Source organism: Magnolia sinica, chromosome 16 (assembly GCF_029962835.1).
Source record: "Magnolia sinica isolate HGM2019 chromosome 16, MsV1, whole genome shotgun sequence".
NCBI lineage: Eukaryota > Viridiplantae > Streptophyta > Magnoliopsida > Magnoliales > Magnoliaceae > Magnolia > Magnolia sinica.
The window spans coordinates 59,611,175-59,621,892 of NC_080588.1; the positions used below are offsets into that span (position 1 = coordinate 59,611,175).

Consider the following 10,718-nt stretch of genomic DNA (forward strand, 5'->3'; position numbering starts at 1 on the left):
TCTATGACCTGCCCAAATGTATTGCCTAATCCAACAAACACAGAATCAATCCAAGCATGGATAGGGATTCCATATAGGGTGAGCCAAGTACATTCTTGAGTTGATGGCAGGGAAGAATTCCAAGCCTCCACACGAGATAACTTCATTTTGAGATGCAGGGAGGAGTCTGAGTAGAAGGAGATGAGCTCGACTCTTGACTTGAAGGATAATAGGAATCTGTCCAATGTGATTTGGGTAATATCCAGTGTTGAGGCTGTGTATCTGGAATCTGCTATGGTGCAGGATAGGTGGATGAGTTGGACATCACTGTTACTAGCATGGGCTATTAAAGATAGCGAAAGGGCTCTTTGCCTGCTCCGAATATCATCCAGGTTCGCCGTAAACAAAATGGATGTCATATCAGGAGAGGAGTGAGCTGAGGTCTGTTGGAGGGGACGTTTTGGAGCCGATTGTGCTGGGGATTTGGGTGAATAATGCTTAGGGAAAAGGGGTTTTGGGGGTTTGAAGAGGGTTTTCTGAGAGAAGGGGTGGGGTGGGGTTAGTGGGAGATTGGCTCCCTGGCGGGGTTAGGGTTTACTGATATAGGGGTTTTCCTAGGCTTAGCCATCTTTACCGTCAGCCTCCTCCCATCCACCATCCGCCCGTTCAAAACACCAATCATAGCGTAAGCGTTGCCTGAGTACCGGAATTTGACGAAGGCATATCCTCTGTGCTGCTTGAGATTCACAGCCCAAAGGGGGAAGACATCCACGATTCTACCATACTTGTCGAAGATCTTGTACAGATCCTCGTGGTTTATATCGAAGGTGAGGTTCTTGACGAAAATTGAGAAACCACGCGCTCCTCTGGAACCCTCACTCATACTTTTTTTTATGATTTCTACTAGACTTCTTGGTTTTCAGACCCTATCAATTCTAAAGTGAAGTTTTGAAAAGTTTAAGTATTTATCCTTTCATTGAATGTATTATTACATCTTTCAAAAAGGAAATCAAACTTAACTTAGAAAATATGAAAAATCAAATAAATGTCTTCCACAAGCAACTTACAGAGTAAACTTAATAAGGGTAAAGGTAAATTACAAACACAATCCTTAATTTTATTGAATTAGAAAAATATTAAAAAATTCTCAATTTACGAAAATCACAATAAAAATCAAGCCTACGGAGTTAAATTTACCTAAACGATGTTAGGGAATGATCTACTCCATTTGATAGAGGAATGATCGCCATCGACATCGCCACCCGATCCATGTTATAGAGCATCGAACGCCAGCTCGAGCATCGAGACAACCTACCCGCTCCGAAGTGACGAACTCGAAGAAATCCAATGGTCGGGATCCGATCTTGACATCCTCGGGTGTAAAGAATCAATCAGGACGGATTGAGAAACAGTTCGAGAAGCGTTGGAGAAGATGAAAGAAGGAGATCCAAGGCTTACCTTTGAAGATCGTTACTATAAAAATGCGATAGATGAAGAGGCTTTGGGCATTTTCCATTTGAACATTTGCATAAATGAAAGGAGAATCGAATAATCCTGGACTAGTTTTTTCCTCCACTAGGGTTTTGCATAATGGAATGCAATGAGAGCGGTGGTGCTTAATCGAGTGAGGCAAACCATGCATTTGATCTTATGTAGGTCTAGTATGATGTGTGTGTGGGGTGCAAATTGGGTACTGACCCCTAGGACCTAGCTAGAGATGGGCAATCCTATTAGGGGCTCTGTGGGGCCCACTATGATGAATATGCTCTATTGATGCCATCCATCCATCTTGTAGAATAATTTTAGGTCATCAGACAAAATGGAAGCAGATTGACGGCACAAGTAGACCACACCGCAGGAAGCATTGGGAGGCCCACCATGATGTATGTGTTATTTCCACATTGTTTAGCCATTTGGAGAGATCATTTTAGGGCATGAGCCAAAGAACAAGGCAAATCCAAATCTCAGTTGGACCACACCATGGGAAATAGTGAATGGAACGTCTACCATTAAAATTTTCTTGGGGGACACTACTCAAATTGATATTTGTGTTTTCTCTTCGTCCATGTATGTGTAAACTTATGAACAAGTTAGATCTCAAACAAATATCACAATAGGCCCTGGGGAAGGTTTCAATGATGGGTGTCCCCACTGTTTTCTGTGGTGGGGTCACTTGAGCTTTGGATTAGATATGTTTTTTTAGGGGCCACCATGATACATGTGTTTTATCCAAGCCGTCCATCCATTTTCATAGTTTATTTTAGAGCACGAGCTTAAAATGGAGGTAGATCAAAGGCTTGAGTGGGCCACACCACAGGAAGTAGCGGCGACAATGATGCCCACCATTGAAACCTTCTATGGCCATCGTGATGTTGATTTGCCAATCCTGCCTGTTCATAAAGGTAAGAAAGACTTGGATGAAGGCGAAAAATAAATATAAGCTTAATCCAACAAATTTGTAGCCCCACAAGAGCTTTCCACCAGTAGTAGCTCCATCCCCATTATTTCCTATAATGTGGTACACAAGGCTTAAATTTGCCTCATTTTTTGGCTTAAGACTCTTAGCCTCAGTTCCTTAGCAACGGACGCAAAATAGAGGACTTTAAGCCTCAGTTCCTTAGCAAATCAAGTGCCCTTGGTTCCCTAGCAACCGAAGCAAAAAAGCAGACTTTTAGCCTCTTTTATGCTCAGTTCATTTACAACCGAGGAGAAACTGTGGACTTTTAGCCTCGGTTTCTTAACAATTAAGGCTTAAAAAGTGGACTTTTAACCCCTGTTTCTCATTGAACTGAGGCAAAATAGTAAACTTTTAGCATCAGTTTCTCACTAGCTGAGACATAATGGCAGACTTTTAGCCCGAGTTTCTCACCAACCGAGATAAAATAATAAACTTTTAGCTTTGGTTCCTTAGTAAAATTTTTTTTAAAAGAAAAAAAAAGGGACTTTTAACCTCAGTTCCTTTGCAACTGAAGTAAAAAAGTGGACTTTTAACCTTAGTTTCTAAACAACTTAGGCTTAAAAGTGAACTTTTAACTTTGGTCTCTTACTAACTAAGGTAAAATAATAGACTTTTAGCCCCGATTGCTCACTAAATGAGGCAAAATGACAGACTTTTAGACTCACTTCCTCACCAACTGAGGTGAAATGGTAAACTCTTAGCCTCACCAACCGAGGTAAAATAATGGACTTGTAGCCTTAGTTCCTTAGTAATCGAGGCAGAAAAGTGAGCTTTTAGCCTTAGTTTCTTTGTAACTGAGGCGAAAATGTTGAGTTTTAACCTCGGTTTCCTAACAACTGGGGTTAAAAAGTGGACTTTTAGCCTCAGTTTCTTACCAATTGAGGCAAAATAGTGGACTTTTACCCTCAATTTCTTACTGAGGTAAAATAGTAGACTTTCAACCTCAGTTTGACACCAACTAAAATGAAATGGTAAACTTCTAGCCTCGGTTCCTTTGCAATCGATTAAAAAATGTGGACTTTTAGCCTTGGTTCCATGAAAAAGCAAGCTTTTAGCCTCGGTTTCTTTATAACCAAGGCAAAAAAGTGAACTTTTAGACTTAGTTTCTTAACAATTGAAGCTAAAAAAGAAAAAGCCTTTTAACCTCGATTTCTTTCTAAATGAGGCAAAATAATGGACTTTTAGCCTTAGTTTCTTAACGAGGTGAAATGGTTGACCTTTGGCCTCGGTTTTTCATCAACTAAGGCAAATATATATATATATATATATATATATATATATATATAGAGAGAGAGAGAGAGAGAGAGAGAGAGAGAGAGAGAGAGAGAGAGAGAGAGAGAGAGAGAGAGACTTTTAGCTTCAGTTCCTTTACAACCGAGACAAAAAATGAACTTTTAACCTCAATTCATTAGCAACTGAGGCTAAAAAGCATATTTAGCCTCTTTTTTTAAGAGGCTAAAAAATTGTGGCTAAAGGCCTATTTTCTTATAGTGATACGCACTCCCTACCATGACCACTTCACAATATGAGGCCATCTAGACCAAAAAACCCTTCAAGATTCTAACTTAATAGAGTAACTTAACTGAAAACTATAGTTTTCCACTTAAATAAACATATTAAAAAAACAACCCCTTTGTCGTTGGTTTTCTATTAAAACGAACGTATAAAAAACAACTCCTTTGTCTTTGGTCCACATCATTTCCAATGACTCCAGCTCACAAAATAGGCCGAATTTCTTTCTCCTCGATGGATTGGGTGCTACATAACACAACTTTTAACGTGTAAAACTTCTCCAATTCCACTATGACTTTTGTATTAGATTCATACCGTTCATTAGTTTTTTCATATAATTTTAGACCACAAGTTAAACAAATGAGGTATATCCAAAGCTCAGGGGACCACACCACAGAAAGCAATGGAATTGAACAAATTATCGTTGAAACCTTCTTAAGGGCCAACTATGAGAATTATTTACCATCTAACCTATTCATAAAGTCATTGTTACCCACATGAAAAGTCATTGTTACCCATATGAAGGTAACACACAAATATGAGCTCAATCAGAGCCTTTGGTGGCCCCAATAACTTTTCAATATGCGTCAATTCCTATTGTTTCATGTAATGTGGTCCACTTGAGCTTTGGATCTGCCTTGGTTTTCGGTTCATATCCAAGAATGATCTAAAAAATGTTTGAATGGTATGGATCTAAGAAATACATCATCATGGGCCCGCATAAATTTCAGACGTCTAGAAATTCCACTACGGATAGAGAAGAAAACTAAAAGTGTTTACATGTGGAACTTTTGTGGGCCCTATTGCGCAGCATGCCAACAACGCAGTGAACCGAGATCCAATCTCCGGTCTCACCCACAAGCGATAAACAGAAAGAAATATAAACTAGAAATAGAATTAAAGCATTCCAAACAAAACCACAAGACAAGATATACATGGAAAAACCCCAAACAAGGGTAAAAAACCACGGGTGCAAACTTCCACTATGAAGAAAACGAGATTACAAGCAATATACTAACCTTTTCCCTTTGGATGTATAAAGAAAACTTTTTGCTCACACTTTAGAATAACTCCCAATACCCTAGAAAAGCCCTAGGGACTCGTATTTATAGTTTAGGCAACTTTCCTTTCACACCTCTACAAAAACCGACTTAAAAATCCACAATCCGTACAAAATCCGGAAATGAATCTATGTAACCTCGACTGGTCGAGCAGGGTCCTTGACCGGTCGAGCACCTCAGACCTCAAAAAACATAACTCGCTGGACTTTGAATCGAGCTAGTCCTCGACTGGTCGAGTAGGGCACTCGACTGGTCGAGCAGCCCTGTCCATATGTGACTCCACATCTCAATAATCTCTCACTTGGAAACACATCGCCATAAACCTTTGTCTTTTATATCCGGAGTGCATGACCTCCTCATCTTTAAGCCTGAAGACCAATCAAAGCTGAACAGAGCTTTAGCTTCTCTCGTATGACCGCCTTAGTCAGCATATCCGCAAGATTCTCACTTGTATGAATCTTCTTCAGAGAAATCGATCCATCTTCTTGTAACGAACGTATGAAGTGATATCTGATGTCAATATGCTTGGTCCTTGAATAAAAGGCTAAATTCTTAGTCAAGTGTATTACACTCTGACTATCACTGTACAACTTGCAATCTGCTTGCTTCTGACCCAACTCTTCCATGAAACCTTGCATCCACACCATCTCCTTGCACACTTTTGTAGCTGTAACATATTCTGCATCCGTTGTACTGATAGATATTATCTTCTGTAACTGAGAGACCCAACTGACTATAGCACTTCCAAGAGTAAAGACATAACCTGTAATGCTTCTTCTGCTGTCGATATCTCCTGTTAAATTTAAATCTACGTAGCCTTGTAGCTTGATTTTCGATCCACCATAACATAGCCCTATATCCACGGTACTTACTAGGTATCTAAGGATCCACTTCACAGCTTCCCAATGTTCCTTCCCGGGGTTGTTCATGAACTTACTAACAACTCCCACTACTTGAGCAATGTCTGGCCTCGTACTCACCATAACATACATGAGACTCCCAATAGCTGACGCGTATGAGACTTTAACCATGTAGTCCCGTTCCTCAAACGTCTTTACACCTTGCTCCTTAGAAAGCTTGAAGTGGTTGCCTAATGGAGTATTAACCGGCTTAGCACTTCCCATATTGAATTGATCAAGTACCTTGCTATGTACTCTGCCTGTGACAAAACCAGTTTCTTGTTTTTCCTGTCACGCTTTATCATCATACTTAGGATTTATTTTGCAGCTCCTAAATCCTTCATGACAAATTCTATAGACAGTTGTCTTTTGATATCTAAGATATCCTTCATACTTGAACCGACCACAAGCATATCATCAATGTACAGAAGAAGGATGATGTACGACGTATCAAACTTCTTCAAATAGCAACAGTAGTCTGTATGACATCTCCTATAACCGCTTCCCGACATGAAACTGTTGAACTTCTTCTACCACTGCATCGGGGCCTGCTTCAGGCCATATAGACTCTTCTTCAGTCTACACACTTTATTCTCTTTTCCTGATGCCATGTATCCTATCGACTGATGCATATATATCTCTTCTTCAAGGTCCCCCATGAAGAAAGGTTGTCTTAACATCTAGTTGTTCTAGATGTAAGTCCTCTTAGCCACTATACTCAAAACCATGTGAATCGTAGACATTTTCACTACCGGTGAAATTATTTCAGTGAAATAGATACCTACCTTTTGTTGAAAACCTTTCACAACCAATCTAGCCTTGTACCGTTTCGAATCATTGTGCTCCTCCTTCAGTCTGTAAACCCACTTGTTATGAAGAGCTTTCTTACCCTTAGGTAGATTAACTAACTCCCATGTACGATTAGACTCAAGAAAGTCCATCTCATCATCCGTGGCCTGCTCCCACTTAACCGGTATATCTGACTGTAATGCCTCTTCAAAACACTCTAGTTCACCATTATCTGTCAGCAATAGATAATGTAAGGAGGGTGAGTATCAAACCATGGGTCTCCTCTCCCAAGTAGACCTCCTCACAATCGGTGTCTGTGGCTCTGCCTCATAATGCTCCTGTGCATGATCATCCTATGGCGCTGTAACACCTGTGTCCAACAACTTTTCCAACTATACGAATTCTTTCTCATCGGTCTTGTTTTGCTACACATTGTCTTTATGCATCACTTTTTCATTGAAGACTACGTCTTTATTTCTGATGATTTTTCTATTTTCTGTATCCAAAAACTTGTAGCCAAAATCATGCTGCCCGTAGCCTATAAACGTGTACCTCCTGAACTTCACATCCAGCTTGTTTCTATGCTTTGCATCAATGTGAACATATGAAGTGCAACCGAATACTCTGAGATATCTAAAGTTCACTTCTTTCCCAGTCCACGTTTCTTCTGGTAGCCCACCATCCAATGGTGTTAGGGGACTTCTATTGATGAGATATGCGGCAGTATTCAAAGCATCTGCCCAAAATGTCTTAGGCAATCCTACATGTAACCTCATGCTCCTGGCGCGCTTAAGGATGGTCCTGTTAATGCGCTTAACCACACCATTGTGTTGTAGTGTCCCTGGAATCATTTTTTGATGTTTGATTCCATTTGTTGCACAATACTCCTCAAACATCTTATCACAATACTCTTCTCCATTATTAGATCTGAGACATTTTACTATTTTACCTGTCTCATTTTCTACCATTACTTTCCACTTCTTAAATACATCAAATACATTAAATTTATGCTTTAAGAAATAAACTCACAGTTTTCTACTAGCATCATCAATGAAGGAAACAAAATAATGGGAGCCACCAATAGATAATACCTGTACTGATCCCCACACATCAATGTTTACAAGCTCCAACAGATGTGTCTTTGGAGCGCGTCTTGTCTTCTTAAAGCTCACCCTCTTCTGCTTTCCATATAGGCAGTTCTCGCAGAATTCCAAGTCAATAGATTTCAGCCCTGGTAGCTTCCCTTTTAATAATAACACTTTCATCCCTTTCTCACTCATTTGTCCCAACCTCTGATGTCATAACTGCTCATTCATTCTAGTTGATGTGACTGTGAGTGAACTATACGATCCTGAAGTCACATACAAAGTTCCTTTCTTCTTGCCTCGAGATATCACTAAGGCACCTTTTGTGATCTTCCAGGAATCACTGGTGAAGGTCGTCACATATCCGGTATTGGCTAACTGTCCCACTGAGATCAAGTTCCATGTCAAACTCGGTACATGTCTGACATCCTTCAATTTCAAAACCATTCCATCTTTTTGATTTATATAGACATATCCCTTTTCAACAATACTACAGGGCTCATCATCACTCAGGTAGACTCTCCCGAAGTCACCTGACACATAATCACGCAGAACTTCTTTACATGAAGTGGAATGAAATGACACACCTGAGTCTATGACTCAAGACTCATTCCTCGCATCAAGAGATAAGATCAACACCTCTATGTCACTCTCTTCAGATAGATTCATTGAATCCTTCTCGCCTTGAGAGCTTCCTTCTTGTTTCTTAAGCATCCTGCAGTCACATTTCATGTGTCCCTTATTCCCACAATGCCAACATCCGTCTTCATCTTTCGGTTCCTTGGACTTCTTCCTTAACTTAGAACGTCCGTATTTATTGCCTCATTTGTTCAGCGATCTTCCTCTTAATTCAAAGTTTAGAGCATTCCCTAAATCCCCTAAAATTCCTGATGTCTTTCTTCTAGATTCTTCGTTGAGAATTAGATCGGCTACATCATTGAATTTCAGCTTTGTCGAGCTCACAGCAATCACCAAACCATCCCAACTGTCTAGCAAACTGGACAAGATCAATAACGCCCTGACCTCGTCCTAAAAAACAATGTCAATGGATTCCAACTAGCTCGTGACTGTATTGAAGTCATTTAGATGTTCAGCCATGCTCCCACCTTCTGACATCTTCATGTTGAATAGCCGTTTTATGAGATGAACCTTGTTAGATGCTGAGGGTTTTTCATACATCGTAGCTAGGGCTTTCATTAATTCTTTTGTGTTTTTCACCTTGGATACGTTGAAAGCGACACTCTTAAAGAAAGAGAGTCGGATCGTTCCTAAAGCCTTCCGATCCAATAAAAATCATTCATCATATGTCATCTTCTCTAGTTTCTTCTCTTTTCCTTCTAAAGGAATATAAAGATCCTTCTGATATAGATAATCCTTCATCTGCATTTTCCAGAAGGCAAAGTTTGAACCATCAAACTTCTCAATTTTAATCTTCCCTTCTTCCGTCATCGCTCCCAATAGAACTAAACCAATAGTTCTGATACCAGTTGTTGCGCAGCACGCCAACAACGCAGTGAACCAAGATCCAATCTCTGGTCTCACCTACAAACGATAAACATAAAAAAATATAAACTAGAAATAGAATCAAAGCATTCCAAACAAAACCATAAGAGAAGATATATATGGAAAAACCTTAAACAAGGGTAAAAAACGACGGGTGCAAACTTCCACTATGAAGAAAACGAGATTACAAGCAATATACTAACCTTTTCCCTTTGAATGTATAGAGAAAACCCTTTGCCCACACTTTAGAATAACTGCCAATACCCTTAAAAAGCCCTAGGGACCCGTATTTATGGTTTAAACAACTTCCCTTTCACACCTCTGCGAAAACCGACTCAAAAATCTGCAATCCGTACAAAATCTGGAAACGAATCTGCATAACCTCAAAGGTTATAAACCCACATATTGTGGTGAGCCTCATAGGTAGCCCAGTAGTTCAACTATGTAGGCAATTTCACACTTAATACAAGTGAGTTGGTGTTCACTCCCCAAGTATAGGGTTGTGATGTAGTAATAAACTCGGTGAGACCGAGGTCGAATCCCAAGGGACTGAAACCTATACATTGAAACCAGGTAGAAATAGAACTAGCCTAAGATGCAATCTAAATCAAATATAAATTGATGAATAATGGTGAGAAATTAATGTAGAACTTAAGGAATTCAGAGCAAGAAACTAGGGATTCAGAGGATCCACTTGTAGAGATCAGGGAGATCTTATGCCTGCATCAAGAATCATGGAAATCAAACTGAACTTACTTGATCTAGTCTTCACGAGATGAAAGGTATATGAATCAGAATGGATTCCATCATCAAACCATGCCCAGGAGACAAAGCAAACAACAAAATTAAACTAATTACCAACCAAGTCAACAATGCATGAAAGTTAGGAAGGATACCGCCATCCGACCATGCCCATGAGACGATAGTGAACAACAGGGCTTCCTGACGTCATAAACATAAAAAAGGAGGAAGAAATACTCAAAACCATCGTAGATCTATTGTAATTTCAGTCACAACAAACCATTAAAAATAACTGAAAGTATTCATTTTAATTTGAACAAAAATCAACATTAGTCAGTCTAAACAATAGGCGCAAGTAAAGTCTCTCCCATCAGACTATAAGCTTCACCTCTTAGCCCTAGCTAAGAGGTTTAGCCAATCACGAGCATGATTAGGCTGAATTCAAAATAAACAAGAGAAGAGGAAGAAAAGAAAAAGAGAAAACCAAGCCCAACCCAAGCCAGCCCTACGTCCACACCTGCCAAAGTCTTCTCTCCCCCTTGCAATTGTCCAAGCCTGCCACCGAGCCCACGTGCAGCCACCCCGATTTGGATCCCGGTTCCCCTCCCCGTTGCACTCTCTCTCTCTCTCTCTCTCTCTCTCTCTCTCTCTCTATAGAACTCTAGTCGGAGCAGAGTTTCCGCACTCTATG

The 10,718-nt window shown here is 40.0% G+C and overlaps 1 protein-coding gene across 1 annotated transcript; it reads right to left on the reverse strand.

The window, feature by feature from the left end:
* Positions 1 to 538: 538 nt before the first annotated feature.
* On the reverse strand, positions 539 to 862 carry LOC131228876 (serine/arginine-rich splicing factor SC35-like). The gene has a single exon (XM_058224724.1). The coding sequence runs from the start codon at positions 860 to 862 to the stop codon at positions 539 to 541; it is 324 nt and encodes a 107-aa protein (XP_058080707.1).
* Between the last annotated feature and the right edge of the window lie 9,856 nt (positions 863 to 10,718).

Bases quoted from the DNA above. Each gene is read 5' to 3' on its own strand.
- LOC131228876 (XM_058224724.1), bottom strand. From the start codon at position 862: ATGAGTGAGGGTTCCAGAGGAGCGCGTGGTTTCTCAATTTTCGTCAAG.